General features: G+C 50.2%; 7 protein-coding genes across 7 annotated transcripts; 5 read left to right on the top strand and 2 right to left on the bottom strand.

Annotated features, from left to right (window-relative positions):
- Positions 1-523: 523 nt before the first annotated feature.
- BKA55DRAFT_552722 (rab-GTPase-TBC domain-containing protein) lies at positions 524-4,205 on the top strand. The gene has a single exon (XM_046191458.1). It carries the CDS (start codon positions 643-645, stop codon positions 3,808-3,810), a length of 3,168 nt encoding a protein of 1,055 aa, XP_046057553.1. The 5' UTR covers positions 524-642; the 3' UTR covers positions 3,811-4,205.
- Positions 4,206-4,489: 284 nt separating this feature from the next.
- On the bottom strand, positions 4,490-5,762 carry BKA55DRAFT_496448 (chorismate synthase; the record flags this gene model as incomplete). Its single annotated transcript, XM_046186371.1, has 2 exons — positions 4,490-5,642; positions 5,728-5,762. 2 exons carry the CDS (start codon positions 5,760-5,762, stop codon positions 4,490-4,492), a joined length of 1,188 nt encoding a protein of 395 aa, XP_046057552.1.
- Positions 5,763-6,730: 968 nt separating this feature from the next.
- Positions 6,731-7,986, top strand: BKA55DRAFT_589150 (uncharacterized protein; the record flags this gene model as incomplete). The annotated part of the gene is made up of 2 exons (XM_046194894.1): positions 6,731-7,696; positions 7,753-7,986. 2 exons carry the CDS (start codon positions 6,731-6,733, stop codon positions 7,984-7,986), a joined length of 1,200 nt encoding a protein of 399 aa, XP_046057551.1.
- Positions 7,987-11,788: 3,802 nt separating this feature from the next.
- On the top strand, positions 11,789-12,792 carry BKA55DRAFT_533367 (uncharacterized protein; the record flags this gene model as incomplete). The annotated part of the gene is made up of 4 exons (XM_046189447.1): positions 11,789-11,940; positions 12,038-12,384; positions 12,416-12,474; positions 12,610-12,792. The coding sequence occupies 4 exons, from the start codon at positions 11,789-11,791 to the stop codon at positions 12,790-12,792; spliced, it is 741 nt and encodes a 246-aa protein (XP_046057550.1).
- Positions 12,793-18,070: 5,278 nt separating this feature from the next.
- BKA55DRAFT_497183 (uncharacterized protein) lies at positions 18,071-21,978 on the top strand (the record flags this gene model as incomplete). The annotated part of the gene is made up of 2 exons (XM_046186444.1): positions 18,071-18,387; positions 18,555-21,978. 2 exons carry the CDS (start codon positions 18,071-18,073, stop codon positions 21,976-21,978), a joined length of 3,741 nt encoding a protein of 1,246 aa, XP_046057549.1.
- Positions 21,979-22,694: 716 nt separating this feature from the next.
- Positions 22,695-24,386, bottom strand: BKA55DRAFT_552696 (uncharacterized protein). The gene is made up of 3 exons (XM_046191457.1): positions 24,153-24,386; positions 23,498-24,106; positions 22,695-23,443 (listed from the first exon to the last, which is right to left on the bottom strand). The coding sequence occupies exons 1-3, from the start codon at positions 24,328-24,330 to the stop codon at positions 22,809-22,811; spliced, it is 1,422 nt and encodes a 473-aa protein (XP_046057548.1). The 5' UTR covers positions 24,331-24,386; the 3' UTR covers positions 22,695-22,808.
- Positions 24,387-24,852: 466 nt separating this feature from the next.
- Positions 24,853-25,729, top strand: BKA55DRAFT_683832 (ClpP/crotonase-like domain-containing protein; the record flags this gene model as incomplete). The annotated part of the gene is made up of 2 exons (XM_046198552.1): positions 24,853-25,163; positions 25,216-25,729. 2 exons carry the CDS (start codon positions 24,853-24,855, stop codon positions 25,727-25,729), a joined length of 825 nt encoding a protein of 274 aa, XP_046057547.1.
- Positions 25,730-26,115: the final 386 nt, after the last annotated feature.

Here is a 26,115-nt window from a genome sequence, read left to right as displayed (position 1 = left end):
CGTTGGGTTATCGCTTCTTTTCGGTTCGGTATCATCCATCAATGCTTGCTAGAAATTCAGGGCGGGTTGGTGCGGTAGGGCGACTTGGGCTCCCTAAAACTGATAGAAAGTTGCCCTGGAGGCCAATCAGTCTTGCGGAGGAGCAACAAGCCCGGACGACCTAAAAGGGCATAAAGCACTTAACCTAATTGCTGGGGGTTACAAGTACAGATACTTTGAAGAGGCATAGTTTGGCTGCTCTGACTCTTTCTTCAAAGAGAGTAATTTTAAGACATTTTTCAATGGTTACAAAGACAACAAAATATTTTTTAATGATTTCCTTTGAATGTTTCTCTGATTCAAAGCTGCTTCCAGCTTCTCCATCGCAATTCTATGAATACAGTGATATCTTACCTAATATCATATCAACAGCTTCCATTCATCCTCATGCAAATGCACATGTACCTAGTACAAGCCCCTCGGTTGCCTTTTCGATCGCACACCCTCCCTCGTCTGTGCAACCCACACCCTTCATTATTGATTGATTGATCGATTGATTGCTCTCCTCTTTCTCTCGTTCTCCTCCTCTTCATCTTTTCTCTCAACATCTTACCTGACTTGTCCCTAGACAAGCATAAACCCAATACGATTATCTCTTCAGCTATGGCGACGGCCATGGAAGCGGCCGACAATATGTCGTCACTCCAAAGGTCCGTCTCCCAACACAGCAGCGCCTCATATGCGTCACACGCCTCTCACGTATCCCACACCTCGAACCGGAGCTCGAGAAGCAACCGAAGCGCAACCGTCAGAGGCCCTCGTGGTCGGAAACGTCCCAGTCAGCCTGTTAGCTCTGCGAGTAGTATTGCTGCTAGCGACAAGAGTCTCACGAGCTTTCCTAGTTTCTCACCTGAAAGCCCAGGCAATGATCCCCTCAGCGGTCAAGACGATGCTCCCGACGATACCCCCGTTCCTCCGGTTGCTGCTCCGGATGTTGGGCGCAGTTCAATAGTTGATCTGACTGGAAGCTCAGATGTGCGAAGTGCCTTGTTCGAAGAGGATCATCCGGTGCGCAAGGTGCCGGGCTCGTTACATAACGCCGATGACGAACATCTTCAACGCTTGATCTCGCGGCACGGCGCCATTGGACTGATCAGACAAATATCCGAAGACCTCGCACAACGAGATGCCCAGATCGCCAATATGCGCCGCCGCGCTGATGAACGAGAACGTGCTCTGCGCAAGATCATTCGAGAGTGTGGTCTGTCTAACCTGGATCTTGAAACTCGCCTACGAACTGTTGAGGCTGAGCTACGCGCGGCCAACAAGGGACTTCGGAGAGAGGATACTGGTTTAAGCGACCTCATGAGTGATGCGATGCAAGACACCGTAGTGGCTACTGCGTACGGCGAGACAGTCGCTAAGGGCTCTACCATCCGCGCAAGCAGCCAGTCTTTCAGCAACCCTAGCGAGAACGGCAGCGGCAAGGGCACGTTGAAGGGGTGGAAAGATTATCTCTGGGGTTCTGGAACCGCAAAGCGAGGCAGCCGTACCAACAGCATGAACGGCGAAGGAGTAAACCCTGCGACTGTGATTCGATCACACTCTAGTATGGACCGACGACCAACGCTGCAGGAGGACCTCTTCAACCCGCCAGACACGCAATCTACTCGAAGCCCAAGCCGTGCGTCAAGTGCTCAATCAGGCGCAATTGGTGAGCGCAAAGCATCGTCATCGCTCGCAAGCATGGCCCTTCGTTTGGTGGCGGGTGGAGCTATAAGTACACGCGAGGCTGAGTCGCGAGGCCGTGCTACAAGCACTACTTCCAATAAGGGTGGCTCTCTTAGGGCTGTTTCGACTACAAGCAGTCGCGCAGGTCAGTCTCGAGCAGTGTCGATCGCTGGTGGTCCTAAGGCTTTGATGGCAATGCGTAGAGCGACTCCAGGACCATCTGCCCAAGGATCAGGCAGATCACAAGGGCAAGAGGCATGGGATAGTATGCGAGGCAGTCCTCCGGATAACTTATCATCTCGACAAGAGAGCTATGGGCCTGTGGAGATGGATGCTATTCGATCACCAGAGTCACAGCCACCGACATTAACACATATTTATAACAACTTTCCGAACAGCGAATATCTGACTGACCGGTTTGGGTTCATATACGACCAGCGACGCAAGAAACGACAGCGCGAGGCGGCGCAGGTGGCTCGACATATTCGTAAGGGTAGTCGTACAGAGATGCTGGCAAATGGTCGAGGTGGGATTTCACCTAACGCATTAGAGGACCTTCCCAGCCCTAAGGGAAGTGTGTCGAGCGAGGGACGTCCTGAGAGTCTGAACAGCATGGAGGAGCGCAACGCGGAAGAGGGCAAAGCTAAGAGATGGACGGATTATCTGAAAATCGCAACGTTCCCCACGGAGCTCCTCAGTCACACGCCTAGCATCGCGATACCTTCAATCCAGGTCATGGAGGGAGCTCAGACACCCGAGCCAGAGCTATACCCCACCGAGCCTGTCAAGCCAGTAATAGTTTCAACTGACTCTGGTCTTATTCCTTCGGCTAGCACAACTACTGCAGTAGACAGTGAGACCTCTCAGCCTTCTCAGTCAGAGTCATCCATCGCACTCACCAAGGACGATACCGAGCCTGTCAAGCTGCTCCTGCAGCAGTTGAGCGATGTTCACGATGCTCTTCAGCGTGAAAAGACAGTACGATGGAACGATTTCCTTCGAAAGGTTCGCGCCGAACGCAAGCGAGAGGGTGAGGCCGCTATTGCTGCCGCCAGATCCGCCGCCGACGCTCGCTACGAACAACCAGCCATGATCCTTCCTGAAACCCGCGTTGCCGATGGTGAGATGATTGGAGTTTCAGGACTCGGTGTCAAGGGAAAGGTTGGACGAGCTAAATGGAACGAATTCAAGACCCTGGTTTTGGGCGGTATTCCTGTTACCTATCGCGCCAAGGTGTGGTCAGAGTGTTCAGGAGCCACAGCCCTTCGTGTCCCTGGCTATTATGAAGACTTGGTCGCTCAGACTGGCGAGGACGACGACGCCGTTGTTGTTAGTCAGATTCAGATGGACATCAACAGAACTTTGACGGACAACATCTTCTTCCGTAAGGGACCTGGTGTCAAGAAGCTGAACGAAGTATTGTTGGCGTACTCTAGACGCAACAAAGATGTGGGGTACTGCCAGGGAATGAATTTGATTGCTGCCAACTTGTTGCTCATGATGCCCTCTGCTGAGGATGCATTTTGGATTCTTACTTCAATTATCGAGAATATCCTTCCGCACGGTTATTACGACCATTCGCTCATGGCATCCCGTGCGGATCAACAGGTCCTGCGACAGTATGTTTCGGCAATTCTTCCCAAGCTCTCGGCACATCTCGACTCTCTATCTATTGAGCTCGAGGCCTTGACTTTCCAATGGTTCCTCTCCGTATTTACCGACTGTCTAAGCGCCGAGGCTCTCTTCCGCGTCTGGGACGTCGTCCTCTGCACCAACGACGGCAGCACATTTCTCTTCCAAGTTGCCCTCGCCCTCCTCAAGCTCAACGAAGGAAACCTCCTGCAATGCAACACACCTGCCGGAATTTACACATATATCAGCCATCAAATGACAGAGCACGCCATCAGCATCGACGGTCTTCTCCAGGCAAGCGAGGGCTTACGAAAGGTTATTCGCCGAGAAGACGTTGAGCAACGAAGAGAAAAGGCTATTCAAGCCGAAAAAGATATGCTGATGGCTCGAGATGGAGACTCAGCTCGAAGTAAGCCCACAGCCGAGACGGAGAGCGAATCAGCTGCAACTCAATCAGGAGAAGAGTAAAAACAAGCATTAAAAGTACAAGATAAGATAGAAGGCGCGATTGGATCAGGGGTCTTTTTCTTTGGAGTTTTTTTTGTGTCTCAGAAAGGCCATGATACCCACACCCCTGGACCCCCAAGCATAGACGTGGTATTGTTCAGGGGAGTTGATGCATTACGGCGTTGTGATATTTTCGAATTGGAAGGGTTGCGAGGCATTGGCTTGTTCATATACGAGGGGTATAGGAAGAAATACATGAAAAGAATTATTACTATACTCGTATGTGTTCTATGATGATGTGGCACTTTTGAGGAAAAGAGAATATCCCCCAGCTATCTACTAGCTTTCTCTGAATTCATACAAAGCTACAAAGAACTTGCAAACAACTCATAAGAATATTATAGCAGTCTAGGAGAAACATTGATACAAGTCTTAGGATCAAAAACCAAGGTTTAGATCGTAGAAGCATCTTGTCAGGATATACATTCACACACGTCAAGAGCATTATTTAAGTATTACTCAAGTCTTCGGATTGAAAAGCTAAAGATAAGTTAAGAATAGTCTAAAGTCGTCATCCCCTCATGTCAATAAAAACCCCGTCTCATACTCTGCGTTTTGGTATCTAATGCACTGCGATCATCTCGTTTTCCTTGCCATTCTCCTTGCCGTTCTCCTTGTCATTCGTGTTACCATTACCATCCTAAGGTTTTTGAACAACTGTAGACAGCTTTCTCGCATTCTGTTGCATGAGAGCATCGGCCACCATGATCGCCGCCATTCCCTCAACGATAGGAACAGCGCGAGGCACAACGCAGGGGTCGTGTCTTCCCTTAGCAGCAAGAACACCCTCGCCTGAGCCATCGTAAAGTGCTGTGGTCTGGTCCTGGCTGATGGTGGCAGGAGGCTTGAAAGCGACTCTGAAGAAGATGGGCATGCCATTGCTGATGCCACCCTGAATACCGCCGGAATGGTTCGTCTTCGTTTGAAGCCTGGAGCGAGGAATGCCTGTCCTCTCGGTGGCGGCGTCGAGGGCAGGTGCTGGCACGAAAGGATCGTTATGCTTGCTGCCAGTCATCTCAGCACCGTGGAAACCGGAACCATACTCAAAACCCTTGACAGCGGGAATAGACATCACACCGTGGGCGAGACTAGCCTGGAGCTTGTCGAAGCAGGGCTCGCCGAGACCAGAGGGCACATTGCGGATAATACAGGTGACTGTTCCGCCAGTGCTGTCGTGCTCGTCGCGCAGCTCTGCAATGCGAGCCTCCATGGCTCGGCCAATGGCGTCATCGGGGCATCGGACAGGAAGATTGTCGTCAACTTGTTCGCGGGTGAGAGTCTCGGCGAGACTGAGGAAGGCAGGATCGGTGCTCATGGCCTCTGTATCAGCAAAGAGTTTGATAGTTCCGACGGAGCTGACAAAGGCAACAATCTCAATGTTGTAGGTCTCCTTGAGCCACTTCTCGGCAACAGCACCAGCGGCCACTCGAGCAATAGTCTCACGTGCAGAGCTGCGGCCACCGCCTGACGAGGCCTTAACACCGTACTTCTCGAGGTAGGTCCAGTCTGCATGGCTGGGACGGGGGTACATGTCGATGGTCTTATCACCGTAGTCCTTTGGTCGCTGATCCTCATTGGGGACGGTCAATAAAATCGGTGTTCCGAGAGTGACGCCATTTTCAGTGCCAGAGTTAATGGTGACGCGGTCCTTCTCGTTACGAGGCGTGGTGATGGCCGATTGACCTGGTCGACGACGGTTCAGCTGAGGCTGGATATCGGCCTCTGTGAGGCCCAGGCCGGGAGGGCAGCCATCGATGATACACGAGATAGCTCTCCCATGTGACTCGCCAGCACTGCAAGACAAAGAGAGGATTGTTAGCTGGACTGTTTGTCGATGGTGGGGTAGAGCATGGAAGGGCAGGAAGAAATAGGACCTACGTCGTCACGCGGAAGATTTGCCCAATGCTGGACATGATGATTGTATTGTGTGGATGATTGTGTTGATGATGGGGGAGATAAAGTGTTGGTTGATGAGTTGTTTGTTTACGGAGGAAGAAGAAAGATGGCGGCCGTTGAGAATGGAAAGATATGAGGCTGTTCTGGACGGGGGACTTCGTTCCTGCCGATTTCGGTCCAAAATTTTGTGCGTTTGGAAAGCGCGGGGGAGGGGCAATACGGTAGATGTTTTGGTAGAGATCTGATTGGCCAGTTAAGACAACCTCGATTGATGGACTCAGAAGATCCCCAAGAATTATCAACTCTTGTAGAATAGACGCTAAGTTATTAGATAAAAACTATGAGCTATCCGATAACCCTGGAGGATGGTGTTAAATACCTGTCATCAAGCGACATCGGGGCGCTGCTGCTGTGACTCAATTGATGTTCATCCATGCATCTGGTCTGATTCCAAAAAGTCTGGATAATCGCTCTTCCGCTGTAACTTCAGAGCTAATAGCTGTCGCTTCAGGGGCATACCACTAAAGCCAGATACCCAAAGCCCAGTACCTCAGTGGACATTCTCCATCTCAACGGATACAAAACATCATGTCAAACACATCTCGATCCAGATTATCAATCAACACCTTCCTTCACTCGGCACTTTCCATATTCTGCAAGGCACAGCAATCTCACTGGTTTGGATGTTTCCCGCACCCGCTGCCGTCCGTTGCGAAATTGAAACTGCCCCTAAATTTTACAGGGCTCTCAGCGCCCTATTTTCGGTGTCCGGTGGGTCAACTACTATTGGGGTTTTCCGTCTCCGAGGCTGACAACACCCGAACGTTTGTTTCCTCAACTCTCTTGCTCATTGGACAAAGTAGCTTCAACAACAAATTTCATCCATTGCCTTGGATAACACCGTATTTCCGGTCCAATTGCATGTCGATCTTTGACTTTATGCTATTAATTCTTGAATTCTAATCCGGTATTGACTCTTGCCATCATGATGCGGCCCAATCGCTCCTTTCTGGGCTCGACGCCTCGAAGCATATCACGACATTTCCCCTCATTATCAACCATATCAAGACGCCAATTCACCGATGCAGCATCTCATTCATCCAATAAGATCCAAGTATACACTTCAACTTCTCGTGATCCCTTCTTGAACCTCTCTGTTGAGCACCATCTTCTCCAGAAGACACCTCCGGAGTCTACCATACTCTTCCTCTACACCAATGATCCCTGTATTGTCTTTGGTCGAAACCAGAATCCATGGATGGAAGTGAATCTTCGAAGGCTAGCCCAGTTCCGTAATGATCCTGCAAGTGTAGGTTGGACTGGTGGACCAGTGCAGCTTGTCCGTCGTCGTTCAGGGGGAGGCGCTGTTTTTCATGATGAAGGAAATGTCAACTTTAGCGTCATTTGTCCTCCTGCAGTCTTTGATCGGAACAAGCACGCCGAGATGGTCGTAGGAGCTCTCTCCTCTCTTGGAAAGCCAAATACGCGTGTCAATGAGCGACACGACATCGTTGTAGATATCCCTGATGATTCAATCGGCACCTACAAGATCTCCGGGTCCGCGTATAAACTCACTCGTCTCCGATCTCTTCACCACGGAACATGTCTCCTCCGCAGCCCAAACCTAACCAACATCTCAGGCATGTTGCGTTCACCTGCTGAGCCGTACATCAAGACTCGTGGCGTCGACAGTGTCCGCAGCCCTGTTCGAAACGTCGGCATCGAGAATGCTGCTTTCGAGGCTGCCGTTGTGGAACAGTTTGCAAGCATGTACGGCGACTTCGATGTCCGGGAGGTGATCAGTGACAAGGTACTTGAGATGGATAGCATCAGCAAAGGGTACGAGGAACTACAGTCGCGAGACTGGATCTACGGCCAGACACCCAAATTCACCTTCTCAACTTTCCCATACGAGGAGGACCCTCGGGAGCGTCCTCAGCTGGACTTTGATGTGAGTAACACACCACTTGGCAGAGGCATATGGCAAAAAAACTAACGGGAACGTAGACCAGGCTTCGTTTCGAAGCTAGACACGGTGTCGTGGACAAATTCACAGCCGAAGGCCTATCATCTCCCGCATCAGAAGATGGTCTGTCAGCACTCACATCATCATCCATCTATAACGTCTCCAGCTGGAGCGCACAGCTTTCCCAAGCTGGCATGGCCGATGGTGATGCGGCAAAGGTTGGGCCATGGATGGACGACATCTTGGGGGTTGACTTCACGAAACCCCAACAATAATGCTGCCGTCTCTGAATAGGCTGCAGCATGATACACGCAATGTCAGAGAGGTCAATACGAGCGATCTCTTCATGCTCCGAGCATTCCATTATTTTGCCCGGTTCTTATGCCATGTCTCACTCAGAACGCGAAGGCGAATCCGAATGGACCCGGTGACTGCCTAGCCTATTTGTAATGGTTAGCATGTGAACTTGGCACACCATAGTGGGAATGCCCACACACCTTTCGGAGCAGAACAGAGCAAGGCTGGCTGAGCCTCGCACGCGTCGCGTTCGATCAAAAAGTACGCGTTGCACTTTCTTCGCCGCTTCATGGTCTCGGCCATACCTGGAACCAATATTGCTGGAGGCGAGCAACAGATTCCGGTGTCCAACTGGTGGGAAGCTTGGGGGCAGCTAAGAGCATCACATGGCTTGTCAGCCGACCTAGGGTCCAGTCCATCCATCACATATCAAATTCCCAACATACGCAGCCTCTCGACAGCGCAGTCTGTGCTCAGCACCACCTTCCTCAGCCTCCTGCTGCTTGATAGGTGACAATCTTCATCCTGCCTTGCTTCCAAATCCGGCGCACTGTCTAGATCTCATGATATGACTGGCTGGATAGTTTTGACAAAGATCATTGTGTGGCTGCTAATAAAGCAGCTGCTTCTGCGGTGAGGATTGTGAGACACTTGGCAAATGTATTGGAATCAGACCACGGACTGCCGTGGCTGCCGTGGCTGCGGCGTACGAAACGAAGGAAAGGGGCAAGACCCCGAAGATGTATGGGGTTGCAATCTTGAGCATCAGCTTATTCGATAGCAGGTTTTTCGAAACAAAGATCGACAGCCTTACGAAACAGCCGGCAAAAGGAGTCACAAGGTTCAAGAAATCTCCGGAATCAAGCTCTCTTTGCTCTTCCATGAGGCATGAACTGTTTTCTGGCAAGCTGAGTCAAGGAAACGCGTTGGTCCTTGTCGTAAACTTGTGCAATCTTATGGCTATATCCTTTTCAGTTTATTTTGTATATTAGTCTTGTTCTGAAAATATATCCGGATTCTTGTTGCAACCCCTTCGGGAGTCTCTTGAGATCTTGAGATGGAGTGTACTAATCCACTCACAATTCGAGGGCATGGGCGCCGAGACATGCATTGATGATCTCGCGTGGTGATTGCGACTCCATCGATTTCGTCCGCAGCGCTTAAGTTGTTCCGTTTTAGTGTCCTTGCTAGAAAGGCGGTGTCAGTTGTTAAGGCTGTGGTGATTGTAAGATAGAGCCCATCTCTACGGGCGCAAAGTTGTGATGAGAGCTGAATGGCTTCCACTCACCTGGGACCCTGGACCCAGACTTTGACTCAGGGCTGATCTGATGTAAGTCGTGTACCGTAGATAAGGCAGGCTATTGTAATATTGGATATTCATGTTTTTAAACTCTATTCAAGGTTCTGAACTTACCCTGTTCATTCATGTCTTATCATGGTCATGTTGACCTAAATACGGGTATCGTCGACAATATCAATACGACCCTGAGTTGACTTGAGTGATATCCGGATTCGTATCAACGCAACCCTCATGAGACGAGACTATTCCTAAAACTCTTGAGCAAATCGATAGTTGATCTGGGGGTACGGTAGCCTGTGAGTAATTAATCAATCAATCACTCAGTCATTAACGGTTTAATCCTCCAGCATTGCTCACCAAAGACGACATCATATTGACGTTCGACTAAGAAATGCCTTGCTTCTCCACACCACCAATACATATGAATGGATGGATGGGTCCATATCCCCATTTCTACCTCCTTCTGGGATCCGCAAAAGCGAGCATGTTGTGCATGAGCATGAGCCTACCCCGGCCCCAAGCTCACTCGCCCAACAAATAGCCTATGGAATTGTCTCCTTCAACAGTCGACAAGATGTGCATTCCCGCCCATGGCGTTCAAGGATGTCGTCTCTATCCCAAAGGCGCAGACACATGTGAAGGCTCAAAAGGGAGACTGTTGACAGTCTCAACAACCAGATTCGATCAAGACGACACCCACCATCTTTAGGCTTCGGAGGAGAAGCCTCAGCGCCGACTCATGTCGTGTGGATGATGGTATGATGCTGTGTTCATGGCCTAGTGAATGCCCAGGGGTGTTAGATCCTCGTCCGTATCTCTACTCACCCTGGGGCGATTCCCATGCGAAGTGCTCGGGTAGGTAGTGGAACTATTTTGCTTGTTTTTTCTCCAAGAACCCTGTTCCTGGTGTGATGATAATCACTCACACTCGCACCAACACAGCCGGTGAACGTAAGAACTCCGCGCGTATATCATTTCAACCATTGATGGCAGCAATGGTTAATTTTGCTATTCAGATACCAGCCAGAGAAACCCATATCATAACTCAAAAGCTAACTCAAAATCTGTGTGCGAACGAGTCCAGTAATCCGCTCTCGTGAAGGATTGCATGGTACTGTGGCTCAACTACCAATCAGCCTCAGAAGTGCTTGGGCGATCACTGAGGCTGACGAATCAATCTAAGCATCATCACCAACAACTACTGTACTTGCGTTGATCAGCGGTGACAAGTGTTTATGTGAACCTAGAGTTGCAATAAACAGCCAGGTCTGTCATGCTCCGTTTGGCTTATGGAGCACCATCTCCGGGAATTAGTGCATCTTCCATTTTGGTTGCCGTGTTCTGCTGGATCTTAAGATCTATTTGCAGCTCTGGTCAGCCAGTTTCTGTCCGGGGGAGGGGTACTAAGGTTTATTAGCCATCAATCTGTCTGTGCCCTCGTACAGGGGTAAGGCTGGTATCCGCGAAGAACAATCCGTCCAGATACCTTGAGGCCAGGTCCTTCCACAGTGCACTTTGTTCACTGCCTTGGCACACAAGCATGTCAGGAGTTTAGCTGCCAGAAGAGTCAGCAAAAATGGCTTAGACCAGAGAACCCAGTGTGCCTCTCGATTGTGACCTTGACCCTGAATTTATGACGAATCATTTTCTATGATATCAGGAAAAGAGTCGTTGGGTGATTGCGAAAGGCACTGTGTATGTACAACGGTAGACCAAAGACTTGCAGCGTATTACTGACAACTATCATTTCTAGAGACAGGCAGTAAGGTGCGCGCAATTGCCGAGAACGAGGGCAGCAACAGTAGAAATCACCAAAACTTGATCGTAGGACGAGCGTTGTATGCAGTCTGGTGTGACAGCCGTTGTTAACGAAAGGCGTTGATCAACGCTGACGGGTATTTTGATAGCACGGACTGAACTTTGGCCTTATCAGATATGACAGGGCGAAATATCCCGAATTGGAAATAAGAATATCACCCTGTGCTCCGTTGAGAATAGGTAAAGTACATGAGCGGTTGTAGTTGATCGTTCAAGATGTGCAGTGACCGCGAATTGTCTTCCTCCAGCGACTCTCCCCATGAATATTATTCGTCAGCCTATGGCTGAAGTTCCCGTCTTACCATTTTTGGCATCTTCGACTCGGCAATGTAACGCCCCAGAACGCCTTTCAAGAACATGACGAAACAGGTGCAGTGCCTTATTCGCTGGAATTGTGGAAGACATCATCCTGCTCTACCGTCGCTTACGGCGGTATCAACGTTTCCAGGTACGGTACTGAGTAGCTGGCCAAGGTTCTTCAAGACCAACGGCAATCAGCGGCATCCAACACTCCTTTTTCCATCACATAGAAGGGTTCTCGATAATCACTTCTGACTCTGGTATTATACCCGGCACGTCTGTCATGTTAGGAACATTAGGGCGTTCTTTGTCCCAGACAAATAACAGCCATTGTTATGATACTCGAGTTGATATAGTTTGATATGGCCCAGCAAAATATCCTGGGAAATCACCGTAGCACCCCCTACCGCTCGATGTGCATTGTGCCCATGCAATGCAGTCAGGGTCAGGGTCAACTTGGAGCGGGATCATTCGTCTGCCGATTCTGTGCTTGTTTTACGATGGCCACGTTCAGGTCAGTTAACATCCGCCACGTTGGATGCAGGAACTCGAAGCGCTGTGGTGCACTCTCCTGATTGCACGGCTTGACATAGCGGACATGTCTCGAATAGGGAATACCACGGAAAGACATGCATTACCGCTCAGATGTCACCTTATTGGTGGATCAAGATCTCTCTGAAGTTTGACGATAGCAAAGAAGTATGTATCGGAAGGCCTGGCTTGAATGAATCTGAGGCCTGCTTAACTCTCTTTTCTCCCTGCGCCATTGCTAGAGATCGAATGAGGTTAATAACAAACAATCGCAACAAGAGTGAACAGAAGCTGGTCCGTGGCCTCGGCTCTTATTATGGGACGGAACGACGAATGCACGGTTGTCAGGCAGGGATAACTGGTGCGGGCTGGGGCCATCGTCAAAGCGGGAACCACCCCACTATCGACAACCCATCGCGCGCTAATAGTGAGTTGCTATCGTGAGCTATTCCATCAAGGCTCTGATGGTCAAGAAGATCTTGTTTTTGATGTCACGGGAAGCGTGTCGAAGAGACATGTTCGTCAGCTCATAGTTTAATTTGCCTCGACACCAATTGCACTGGGTGTGAATTATGGCAGTGTCAGGCGGGCCGAAATCGGTCAGAAAGAGTAGTTCAAAGTCATCCAGGCCTGATCTATACAAAGATCGTAGATGAGCCCAGCGTCGTATCTCTGCATGCGCCTCTCTCAATTCGTACCCTGGTCTAATAATGCAGCGGGTAGTCCAACTGAATCGAGACCGAAGCAGGCGCCTGCAGACTGCAGTATTGTCTCCCAGGATTGTGACATGCGAGCAACGCAACAACATCCCGACCAGCGCCGACAAACAACATAAAGAGAAGAACGGCAGTCAGGCCACCAAGCAAAAAGCCTCCCAATAAGGTTTCGGGCTTCTTGAACGACCCAACCACGAGGCGCGGGGCCAGCCATCGTTGTGCAGCCGCAGCGTTGTTGAGGGGACAAGAGGTAAGGCGCCGCGCTGACAGTTTCTTGGTCCCTCCAGGGTGACGACGATATCGAAAATCGAGAATAGAGGTTGTCTACGTAGGCTATCCCTGCTTCGCCTCCCCTGTCAAGCTGGCTACCAGCCCCTGACGGTGCTCCATTGCCCAGCGACTTCCCCAAAGGACGGGCCCGCTCGGTGCTCCGCTCATCATCCGAGCCGGCCCGGTGTTGAGGCGCTCTGGTGGTTGTGAGGTGGTTTTTGAAGGTCGGAGCCACAAAACCCCCTCAACTTGAATGCAATGAGGACCCTGTCTTTGTTCCATGAAGCGGTTTGCGTTTCCTTCTTGCGGGGAAAACTACCCAATCGACAAAGTTTGAAGTCGGGGAGCTGAATGGGGCCATCTCAGTACTGTATAACGGCAGAATTTAGCGACAAGTGGTTCCATTGTTGAAATTGAGCATGCCAAGATCAATCCAAGGTCTCGCGATCTCTGCACAGATAGCCTGATAACAGACGCGTAAAAAGAAAGAAAAAATTTCAGCAGGCTTTGCTCAGATTACCGGATAGGAGATTTGTGTCGAGCCTTGCTTGAAGGAGTGTCAACTCCGGCTGAGAGCGCGAAGAATGCAAAAATGGCCCAAGAAATCCATGAATGAAATAATTGCCTATTAAGACCCCTGCTTCTTGATGGCGTTCTGAGACATGCTCGCTCAGGTAAAATCAGGTTTCCCTGAGGTGCATCTGAGAAAGCCACTCAGATGCTGGATTGTCATTTGCCATTAGAGACAATCCTTATCGTTGTTTCAGCTAGCTTCGAATTTCTTGTCATCAAAGAGCTTGGGCTAGATCCGTTCGATGTCTTGTTTGTTGGTTGTGTATCCTCATCACAGGTGCTAGTGGTGGTTAAACTACTAGCTAGCTTATAGTCTTGATCAAGTGATATTGAACGTGACTGCCGCTATGGTATCCTTAAAACATCGGGGTGTGCGGGTAAGTTCTTCTTAGTGGCTAAGCTGTGATCTGGCGAGTGATTGCTGGGCTCTGTCGGGCCTTTGGGCGGTATCGTGAAGATGCCTGACGTTCGAGATTTGGAGGTTAAGCTTGAACAAGAAGAATCAGTTCCATATTGGGATGACGAGGATCAGAGAGTGGATGCAGACTTCCGTAGTGTGGCGGGGAAGATGCAGCTACCCAAGTTGGTCAGGTACGCAGTTGAAGAAGGAGAGGAGAGGAAGGTAAGGTGGGATGGAACGGGCGGACATCAACTGCCTGCCTGCCGGGACGGGAGTCAATTGCTGGATGCTACCCTGAAGTGCCCACCAAACTTAGGTCAACCATTAACGATAGCATTGTGTTATGATGATGAACCATTCAGGAACACTACAGTAGCATTGTCACTACACTGGTAATCTTTTACGTCGTCTATCTTCTGGGGCTAGGATCAATGGAAGGAACGTCCGCCAACACGGAGCAACGACCGGCGGGGGCCGGATGCCGGTCTTGTGTAGCTGCATGCAGATACCTACATCCAGCCTGTACAGCAAAGTGCAGACAAAAATAATCAAGACGCTAAAATACGGCAACAGGGTATGATACAGCGTGTTGGTACGGGAGTGAAACCGATAAATGGAGTAGCCATCGTGGCGAGTCATTTACCAATAATTTCAACAATAGAGCCTCAAACATAAACATGAATTCATCATGTCGAGTATGAATGAACGAACTATTATGCATTCTTCACCGATACATCTGCACCTGGAATGCATGTGATTCAGACATACGAGGCGTAGCTGGCCAAGCCAAGCATGAATCAAACGACGGACCCTAAGCCCGGAGGTTGGAAATAAAAAAGGGGCAGCCAAGAATTGCCGACTCTGATCGACACAGCGAACTGGCTAGTTAGTCGTGGTGCCAGGGTGCAAGACACTCTGAGTGAAGTCTATCTCCGACCATACTGTTGATCTTGGCAACCACATGTCATTGAACTGCTGTGCAACGTATCACAATTATGTACAACAATCCATATCTATCGACTCGTAATGAGGACGTATTTGTGACTCGCTTGAGAATCGAGTCTCACAAAACATCGAACCGTTCAGGGTCGCTGCGTTTCAAGGCTGACCGTTTGCAACTGAGACCTCAACTGGCACGCGAGCACCACCCGTTTTCGTAGAACCTCACTTTGGAAGCACCAGACATCTATGTATGAACGGTACGAATAAAAAAGAATATTATCAAGACCAGACGTCGTATCCTTGCAGGCAGAGGGTCCTGTATCAGATTAACTTCGGTTCTGCAGCCATGACGCAGACAGCGGCGTTTAGGGCGGCGTAGAAAGACCACCAGCGCGCTTTTGTTGCGGCATGGACAACTTCCGTTGAATCTCTGAAACGAGGCTTTTTGAATTCCAATCTGTTGGTTATTAGAGCAGAGGGCAAGACATGACTAAGCCAGGATGCCCCAAGTTTGATCTCAGGTGCGCCAGAGACAAAAAGCAATGAAAGAAGAGCGAAAAAAAAAAAAAAAAACCTGCATTCAGAGACGCGGATCTTATCGGGCTGGGACAGGGGAGCAAAACTGGTGCCCCAGCGAAATGGGTCCAGCCAAAGACATCTCAAGGCCTAGCCAAGCCACCAAACCCCAACGCGAACGAATCTGATGAGTTGGGAAATCGCAGACACATGGAAGTTGAAAATGGTAAACTACCATTGGCTCGATGGCAATTGCTTATCCTGTCGTCCATTCGTTGTGCCTGATGTTATCTTATCACTCTCTTCGCCTGAAGTTGAGTAAATTGAGTTTGAGACTGCGCTTCCGGGGTTCATAATGATCCAGATCAATCGCTGATGAACTGTACAGGTGAAGCAATTACAGTAGCCCCAGTGATGTGCTCGAGGAATCGCCTGGAAATTCCCACAGAATCATGGATATTTCCAAGGCTCTGACAGCTGGAGTGATGCATCATGGCCTGGGAAGGTAAGGTACCGTAAACTTAAGTTCCCGTCCCCAGCGAAACGCTGCCCCACTGACAGCAGCAATACTTTCTCAGATACGGTTTGAGGGCAGTGTCTGTACAGTATGCTTGGGCACCGTCTGTGATGTGTTTGGGCTCTGAAGACGCCCGCAGCGTCTTCAATGGCACAGTCTTACAGTACGAATCAGAAGCCTGCGATATGGGTAGCTCAGGTATCTCTTAGTGCCCACTTCTCCTCCAGCATCACCGCCTCCCGCACTTTGACCCGCAATCGTTTCGCTTGAGCCTTGCTTGTCTTGTCTGTTCGAGTTCCCTGGCTGTCTCCATTGCGTCAGCTACACAAGACAGTTCAGGACCTCCAAGGTTTAACTTTGAGCTCTCCGTCCAATGCGTGTGAACTCTCACGAGATGCAATCATGGAGTCTTGTAGACTCCAATCAAATCTTTTGGAGCTGTAGGCCAATTGCCTAAGTCTTCGGATAATAATGCAGTCATTTATAAATATAAACCATACACCTCACGGTATTCTCAGGACGTGGTGAGCTTAGCACAACAATGAATTGACTTCGACCATAGAAGGCTTATCCGAGGGAATCATCGCATTTTGGTAGAATGTCTCCGTCCAGTCATATTGCACCAGGGGCTCCAATGAGCAAACCGGGTATTTTTCACCCAATGTCAAGCACCCATTGGTGTTACTCTTTCTGCAGCGCTGCAGAGGACACTGTAAATCGTCAAGCCCAAAGCCATCCTGGCCAGCCCAAGCGTTGCCAAGACATTTCGGACAAGGACAGGAGATGCTCAGTGCTGGCTCGCTTGAGAGAATCCTCGTCGGTCATGCCTAGGGAATGCCTCGCTTCTGACTAGTGGTGGTTTGATGTCGAGAAATTGCATCGAATGATGAGCCAAGCCAAGATGCGTTTCGAGATAACCTCATCTATAATTTTGTCGAGAGAGATGACCACGCCAGCGGCGACGGCGACGGCAACAGACGACGTGTGCAAGAGAGCGAGCAACGGAGCGGATGGAGGAGCGAGCAGGGGCCGAATCCTTGAAGGCGGCCGGTCCACTCCGTAGTCCAGCAGAAACAGACATCACCGTCACAGAAAGAGTGAGAAAGGCGGCGTTCAGGGGAGTGTGGGTAAGGAATCCACACCCCTTCTGTATCTGGATGGCTTGGCTTGTCGAGAAGAGACGGCGATGTCTACTACGTAGGCCATAGATACCTAAGTTGGTGGACAGGTACCTGACGGCATTATGTTTTCAGTTGCAAGGCAAATTCGAGATAACTGCGCGGTTTATTGACTTGTTGTGCTGGCAATGAGCCGTCTTTTCTGCTGGGGACAACGAAACCTCGGTCAGGTTGAGCGAAAACGGATCAGATTTGTGTGTGTTGTATTTTGGTGACGGTGGACGGTGGACGGTGGCCGGTACTGACTGGAGATTTTGGACGAGGGGGAGTGGATAAGGTTGAGGGGTGAAGCTGCAGTGTTTGAGGGTAGTGGATCTAACAGCGTATCTTTGAATTTGGCCTAGGGTTGATCTGAAGGTGGTGAGGGAGAGAGGGCATGGCGCCATGGGTTGAAGCACAGACCAGAAGATTTCCTCGGAACTCGCACAGTAGAGACTTACCAGATTCGTACCGCTATCAGATCGAGTTCAGCTGCGACAACCACTGGCTGTTCTTTTCCACGGTCGCCACTACAAACCACACACCATTCAGAGTTGCAGCGAGAGATAGGCCTAGTAAAAGCGACGGACACTGTGCCTCCCCACTCACAGGCAGTTCCATGCCCACCTCCATCATCACCAACTCCACTGGATCCAGTCCAACACCAACACCAACACCAACTAAAAAATCCACACCCCCAAAAACACAAGACCTGTTCTCTCTTATTGCACTGCTCCACTTCCTCTACTCTTTTGTCCAGCCTATTTTACCAACTACTCCAGTCACCATCTCAACCTCTCCTCTCATCAAATCTCTCGCTCCTCAACTTCACGCTTCGACATTTTCGATCCCCAGTCCGCTTCGATACTCGCTTCTCTTTACACGCGACAATGGTACTATAGATCGATCCTTCGTCACATCCCGTTGTGACTTCAACAACTTACGGCCCGCCTGTGCGAGCCTTCTGCACTCCCCTTCAGTATGTCGAGGCGACAACAGCCGCTCCAACAATCTCGCCCATCATGGATCCCTCACAGTACTACCAGCACCATCACCACCACCACTCCCACCGTCATCACCACAAATCTCTATCGCAGCAACAGTCGTCCGCCTCCCTCTCGTCGACGGCTCGCGGAGCCCCGTCGCTGCATACCCATATCCCCTCCTCTTCCTCCATGCCTTTGAGGACCGCCAACAGCACTCCGATGTCTTCGCCAGGACTTTTCAGTCCTTCGCCTTCTCGGCAAAATCTCGTCACCTCCGTATCCGAGAACAATACACCTCCCAATTACACCCAGAGTCCTCTTCTGCATCCTTTGCAGATGCACAAAGTTAGAGAGTAAGCATTTCAAACTGCGGTGGGAATATCGTATCGCAGTTATCTGCCTTTTTTCGCTTGTTCCGCTTCCAATCGGCTTTGCTCGTCTATGGCGGGGAGATGGCCAGGGAGCCTGGCATGCACCGACCATTTCACTTATCAGACACTAACGTATTTGTCAATCATAGGACACACAAGGCCCTCATTGACTCAGATACCGCCACAGGCCGCAAGCTCATTAACCAATATGAAGTGATTGAGGAAATTGGCCGTGGAATGCATGGTAAAGTCAAGCTGGCTCGCAACCTCGAAACAGGCGAAAATGTGGCTATCAAGATCATCCCACGTTTCTCTAAGAAGCGACGCCTAGGAAAGGTTACAGCAAAGTCTCCTCAGGACAAGACGAAGAAGGAAATCGCCATCTTGAAGAAGATCCGTCACCCGAATGTCGTCGCCCTCCTCGAAGTTATCGACGACCCTGAGCTAAAGAAGATTTACATGGTTCTTGAGCATGTGGAGCTCGGTGAAGTTGTGTGGCGCAAGAAGGGTCTCCCTCACATTTGTCTATTCGAACGACGACGCATAGAACGCGAAATGCGAGGCGAGCTCCCAACTCCCGAAGAGGACCGCTACGAACAACTACTCGAGCACCGCCAGGCTATCAAGCAAATGAAACGAGCCAAGATGGCACAGAATTACCCGGGTCAGATGAACTGGAGTTTCGAGAATGGAGGAGCCGACGAGCCCAGTAGCAGTCTAGGAAGTCAATCTCGCCTTTCCTCCATGCAAGACTTTGCCATCAGTGATGGATCACCGTCGAGACCTACTTCACGACAAACCTTCCGCGACGAACCAAGGACACATTCACGATCACGCTCTGTTGTTTCGTCAACGCGGGCTGTTGAAGACCCTGACGAGTTCATCAATTGGGAAGATGATATGGAAACACCCAGCGCTCTTCGCTCAAACCCCACCTCGAGTACTGCGCTGGATGGCACCATGTACGGCCCGTACGTCGACGAAGGTTTCCGCGGACGCTCCCCCAGCATGGCTGATTCGATAATCTCACACATGTCATCTCTTGACTTCAATCCTCAGCAACACGACCCCTTCTCAGACGACTTCTCCTACGTCCCATGCTTCACCTTTGACCAAGCTCGATCAACGTTCAGAGATACTGTTCTCGGTCTTGAATACTTGCATTACCAAGGTGTCGTTCACCGCGATATCAAGCCAGCCAACCTTTTGTGGAGTAAAGATCACCGCGTTAAGATTTCCGACTTTGGCGTCTCGTACTTTGGTCGACCTATTCGTGATGGCGAATTTGACGACACAGTATCCGAATCTGAGGCCAAGGATTTCGACGACGATCTTGAACTTGCCAAGACAGTCGGTACACCTGCGTTCTTTGCTCCCGAGTTGTGCTACACCGACCTGGACACAGAACAACCCAAGGTTTCGGAACAAATCGACGTTTGGTCTCTTGGTGTGACACTTTACTGCTTGATCTACGCTCGAATCCCCTTCCTTGCCGAAGATGAATTTCAAATGTTCCGAAAGATCGCAACAGAGGAAGTCTACATCCCCAAGCGCCGCTTAATGCCCGTTCACCCCTCAACTTCGCCAGCCGCCACCTCCCTTTACAAGCGCCAGAATATGCACCCGTACCGTGACGACAACGACTTGGTCTATGAAGAAGTTGACAACCTTCTCATTGACCTGCTGCGACAGATGCTCACCAAGAATCCTGAAAAGCGAATCCGACTTCGAGACATCAAGCGTCACCCATGGGTTGTCCAGGATATCATGAACCCTATCGGATGGCTCGACGATACTGACCCTGCTCGTCCTTCTTCTGGTCGAAAGATCCAAGTCGACGAAAGGGAAATGTCATCTGCTGTTGTGCCTCTTACCTTCCTCGAGCGTGCTCGCTCTGTGGTTAAGAAGGCTGTTGGCAAGGTAATGCACCCCCTGGTGGAACGAAGTGATAGCAAAACGCGACATCGAGCCAACAGTAGTGCTGCTAGCTCCACCGGCGACAACGTAAGCATGTACAATAATGGGCCCCCGACTCCTCACGGACAGTACCGTGACAACCGACGCAAGAGTCTCCGCCCTGACGACTACTTTGCGAATGCCATGCGAGATGCTGCCGCGGCGCCCGAACATCCTCTCTCAGTCAGCCAATCAGTCAGCCCACAGCCCGAATCAGTCATCTACGATCCGTTGGCGACTGTTCTTCCTGAAGCCGGCGTTTACCGAGGCCATCACCATGCTCATAGCGAGAGTGAGTCGATACGCGAGCCTGAGAAGCCATCATCCGCAGCCTCTTTATGGCCCTTCCATCGTCACGCTCATAGCTACGGACATACCAAAACCACACAACATTGGCTCCATCTTGGTTCCCCCATGCCCATCTCTCAAACTACTCCTACTACTCCTTACTTCTCCAGCCCAGTCGACGGACCAGATGAATCTGGTGCTGAGACAGTCCGAAAGACCCGTGACTTGGATTTGACGGATTCGATGGATGAAAGCACGCGGTCGAAGTCGGTCGACCGTGGACTCTTCGCCAGTTCAGACAAACGCGCCGAACCCAAGGTGGGCGTCAACACCACCGTTGCTCCAGGCAGCGTCCAGGCACCACCTCGTCATGGAAGACGACCTGTCAAGTCTGTTGACTTGGGCAAGGCTTCGCACCATAGACGCCTTGAAGCTTCCATACTCTCTTCATCTCTTGCCGCCGCCGCCGGGCAACAGTATAGTCACCCGGGTTCAACACATTCTGCTGAACCGTGCAACAAAACCAGACCCCGATCTCTTCAGAGAATGGATAGTGCTCCTATCACAAGAACGTCACCACCTCGTCACTCGGAAGATCTATGCATGCGACGATGTGATCGACAGGCTGAACACATCAGTTACTCTTGCCCACCCTCGCCTATCCAAGAGGAATGGACTCGAGATGAACCCATCCCACGCGCAGATACCATGCCCACTACTAAGTCGTCAAGTGTCGATTCAATGGAGGCTTTGGCCACCCCATCGACTAGCCCAAGTGTCACCAGCCCTGTCTCAGCGCTCCCTTCTACAGCTAGCACATCGGAGCGGATGTTAGCATTCCAGTCCGATCCCTCCTTGCCAGCTTTGCTCAGTGGTGCCAGCTCCGTCTCAGCTGACATGGAAGCCGAGCTGTTGTGCAAACCAGGCATTGTTAGCGCTCACCCACAACTACTGGAAACCACCGACAGTCTGACGCCACCGGCCTTTGACAAAGAACCCCATGGCTTCCCCATCGATCACGTGTACGGCAACACTCCTGCCATGGACAGCGGTTCTCTTGCTGTCCATCTGGAAGGCGGTGCGCGAGATTCAGTGACAAGCACTCCCGTTGCCCGGCCTGTCGATGATGATTTCGACGACGATGGCAGTGATGACGGACTCCTGATCATGGCCACGTCAAAGAAGAAGCCAGCGCAGACTACGTCACGACCTCCAGTCTCCAACCCTCGAAGACGTGACACCAACATTAGCATTGCGAGCACTGACACTGCCAAGAAGGTGTCGACCTCTACATATGGTGACGAGGGGACGTCACCCTATGAAACATGATACCCCTTCCCCGTTTCTTGGCATATTTATTAAGTTCATTTATTTCTCTTATCACATACTTTGTCAAATGCCAGACAAGCATTGAGAGTCTTTTCATTATGGGTTGAGTTGCATCTTCAGTTGCCTGGAGAAATGTTTTGGAGCATGAGGCCTTCGCTCTGTACGAGGCTTGGCATCACATCAGGTGTTTTCTTGTTATTAGATCGTTGCTCATATCCCAGAGAGGGATTGTTACTGCATTGCTACTATGGCATATCATGGGTGGTTCAGTTGCTACAAAGATTTATCCCGTGTTGTTTTTGGGACGGGTAGTTGTTCTTGGACGAGATGTATGGATGAGGAAATGAGAATAATGACGGGTTATGAGCTGGAATGAATGAAGGTGGTGGAAAGGATGAATATATATCGGATCAAAGGCAGAGAGGCCCAGAACGTCGCCGCTTCGTCGGAAGCCAGCCCTATGTTTCCGGACGCATTGTTTATATATATGATGAGGAGGAATAAGAATGAATCCCTTGCATTTTTTCATGCTGGGCTATACAGCGGCATCAGAGCAGCCTGCCCTGGGGAATAGGGAGGCTTGCGTGCATTTGCATAGATAGGGTGGATTTGTTGCTTTCTTTCGTTGGATGTTATTCCATCTATTGAAGACTTGTGTCGAGAGCTGTGCATCAGACACCGATAATAATAGCCCCTTGAAACTGCAGAATTTTGAGCCTTATGTGAACTTATATGTACTTGAAGTGAAAGTGAATTTCGATGGTATATTAAACAACAACTACACGTATCCGCTCAAATGCGCTCCGCTCACATCGTCTATGTGAATCTCATTAAACTGCAAACTCAGATACCACTTCTTCCTTTCTGCTAGCAAGAAGTGCTGAAACCACCAACCCCAAAACACATACCACCAAAACTCCAGCGGCGTTGACGACTGTTCGCATGGCAGATACAGGGGACTTCCTGCTGACGATATCAACCAGGATCTCATCGAATCGCTTAGCCATCTGCTCTCTTCCAAACAACTCCTTCACTCTCGCAGCACCCTTGTCGCCCATCTTTTGCACTTCAGCATCGCTGAGTTTCAGTGCGCTGCGCACAACTTCAGCCCAACCATCTACATCCTCCGGTGATCGCAACCATCCCGTCTCGCCATCGACGATTGTCTCAACAGGGCCACCTGAGTCAGCAGCTAGTACTGGCGTGCGGGCGAGCATGGCTTCTAGGGGGACAATGCCAAAGTGCTCGTTGGCGGGTGTGTAAAGAAGAATGCGTGCGGAGCGGAGGAGTGATGCCTTGAGAGAGTTGGGGATGGAGAGGAGGAAGAGCACGGGAACGGTTGCAGGCGCAGATAGAGCTGTTATGAGGGTCTTGGTGGTGAGATGTTCGAGACCGTGGGAAGAGGCGAGAGCTTCTAGTTCGGAGTGATATTGGACATTTTCAGCGACGCGAGGATCGTAGCCGCCTGGAATAATGAGTCAGTACTCCTTTCGGGTTCAAAGGTTCATGTGGAACCTACCGGCAAGAATGAGTCTGCACCCCTTGCGCTCCGCTTCAGGAAGCGCAGCAAAGGCCTTAATCGCAAGACCAATATCCTTCTTCCTTTCAAAACGATTGATACTCAAGATGATCTTCTCGCCCTTGAACGGAACATCACCATCACTGCCAGCATCCTCTTTCTCCTTGACTTCAGTATCCACACAAGGATACACCACCTTCGTTTCCGTGCGCTTCTTCAAGTTCGGCCACGTATTGTTAACCACGCCCTTTGTGAAACCCGAATTCACAGCCACAGCGCTCGCGAAACCCATAGTCCATTCTTCAAGCCAGTCAAACGGGCGTCGGTACAAGCGCTTCAGTGCAGATTCGCGACCTTGCGCGAGGAGAAGATCGGGAAAGTGGCAGTAGAATAAGATTGGTGAGGACGGGGCGATGTAGCGCATTAGAGGTAGACCGGCGGAGAGTTGATCGACGATAAAAGCGCGGGGTCGTAGGGCTTGTAGTTCGCCGGTCAGAGCAATGTGGATGAGAAGATGAACATGGCGAAGGATTGCGCAGAGGATTGTTAGGCGCGAGAGGATAGACATGGGTATCAGCCAGTGGCCGCGAACACGAACATCGAGGGTTCCTAGTCCTATTAGCCATCTCACATACACAAGACTTGGAGTTATTACCATCGCGACATTCATCAAAGCAATGTTTCGGATCACAGTGATTCGTAAATATCACCACCCGATGTCCCCTCTCCTGCAACCCAACCGCAGCATCGACAACAAGACGCTCAGCACCTCCAATGCCAAGATCAGGGTGGAAGAAGACGATGGATCCTTTATCTTTGGCGTCTGAAGCCATGATTGCGCCCTTCGTTTTTGTGGTGGTGGTTATGAGAGAAGCTACGGTGTTTGGTTAGTGGGGGTTTTTGGAGTTGGAGGAAATGAAAGCTCCAGTGGGGCTTTGTGTGATTGGTTGGCAATAATTGGGGTGCGTGGTCGTCATGGGAAGTGGGGCCGTTTCATCATGAGCGGTACGTATCTTTTACCCCAGAATCTTTAATTTTGTTCACATGCAAGACGTCGAAGGCATCACGAACAACAATAAATACATGGCTATTAATAATAGTCAGATTCATATATTTGCTCCAATCTCATATGTTATATATTCAAGTCATTCCAACAATTCTTGCATCATGTGATCTCATATGCCGAGATGCCCTCTCAGCTTCACCATGTCCTTTTACCCCAGGCATATCCACAAGCCGAGGTGTTTTCCTTAGCCGGCCTTCAACTCCATGCTCTTATATCAGCCTCTTATACCACCCAACACTCACTCTCCCTCACATTCTCTCATCTCACCTCACTCACAACTCATAAAAAAATGTCTACTCTCTTCACACTCCCCGTCGCAAAGTGCGGCGCCCATCCAGGCGGAACTCTAACTTGCACAGAACCCTCACCGAGAGTCTATCTTCTCACCCTCCTCTCACCACCCGACAACCGTCTTACAACGCCCGTTCTCAAAGCTTTTCTCAACGCTCTTGATATCATCGAGTTTGGTTATCCCCACGGTGTTGTGGCGACTACTTCTGGAATTCCAAAGTTTTATAGTAACGGCCTTGATCTTGAACATGCTGTTGCGACAGAGGGTTTCTGGCCTTTGCTTTATGATGTTTGGGCTCGCTTCTTGACGTATGTCCTCAATACTATTTATTATTTATGAGTGGTGTGCTGACCGGCTTAGGTATCCCATGCCTACAGTGGCTCTCATGAATGGTCACGCCTTTGCAGGCGGTCTCATGCTCGCCACAGCCCAAGACTACCGCCTCGCCCCCACCCCACGAGGTTTCCTCTGTCTCAACGAGCTTATCTTCGGCGCGCCCCTCAAACCCGCCATGTCAGCTCTCTTCCGCATCAAGTACTCTCACTCAACCTACCGAAGTCTCGTCCTCGAAGCCAAGCGCTTCACAGGCGAGGACGCCTTGGCAGCTGGTATCGCCGACGGTCTTGCTCCAAAGGGCCTCGAAGACCTGCTCAACTTTATCAAGGAGAAGGAACTTATTGATAAGAGCAAGTCTGGTGTTTACGGCGTGTTGAAAATGGAGATGTATGCTGGTTTGGTCGAGTTCATGAAGGGGCCTGCTATGGAGGCGCATGAGCAGAGATTTGAGGAGGCGCAGAGTAGGGAGGGTGAGAGGCAGGAGTTTGGAAAGGTTTGGTATGAGCAGTGGTTGAAGGATACCAAGGCCAAGTTGTAGGTGGTTGTTCTTGTAAGATATATGTGTGAACATATCTGTCCCGCCTTGCAGAGTATTTGATGCCCTGATCTACCCTCATATACCAAAATATCGACCTCTTTACTGTAGGGCCTACCTTTATATTCTAAAATAGCTCTGTACATCTTCAACAAAGAGTGGTGTAGTGGTATCTACCTATAACCTTCTAAAACCCGAACCTAAAATCCTAAAACTCTCTTCCCTACGCCACTCTTCTTTTTTTTGCAGTTCGTGGGTTCGAATTCAGGGTGAACTGGACTACTCTGCGAGGTGTCCCAAGATCTGTTGTGGTCCAGTGAAGCTTTTTTGTCGAGTCGAACTGCCCATGGCCACAGCTTACAGCCTTTTAAACATACGCTCATGTTCGT

This window comes from Fusarium redolens (assembly GCF_020744475.1).
Source record: "Fusarium redolens strain MPI-CAGE-AT-0023 chromosome Unknown BKA55scaffold_1, whole genome shotgun sequence".
Classification (NCBI taxonomy): domain Eukaryota; kingdom Fungi; phylum Ascomycota; class Sordariomycetes; order Hypocreales; family Nectriaceae; genus Fusarium; species Fusarium redolens.
The sequence above is the reverse complement of the archived record's forward strand: the minus strand, read 5'-3'. Positions and strand labels throughout refer to the sequence as shown.

Excerpts from the sequence above, each read along its gene's own strand:
- BKA55DRAFT_552722 (XM_046191458.1), top strand. The coding sequence starts at position 643 with ATGGCGACGGCCATGGAAGCGGCCGACAATATGTCGTCACTCCAAAGG.
- BKA55DRAFT_552696 (XM_046191457.1), bottom strand. The coding sequence starts at position 24,330 with ATGGCTTCAGACGCCAAAGATAAAGGATCCATCGTCTTCTTCCACCCT. Across the intron at positions 24,107-24,152 it reads CTTTGATGAATGTCGCGATG|GAACCCTCGATGTTCGTGTT; the intron begins GTAATAACTCCA and ends TAATAGGACTAG. Across the intron at positions 23,444-23,497 it reads GTGCAGACTCATTCTTGCCG|GCGGCTACGATCCTCGCGTC; the intron begins GTAGGTTCCACA and ends TCATTATTCCAG.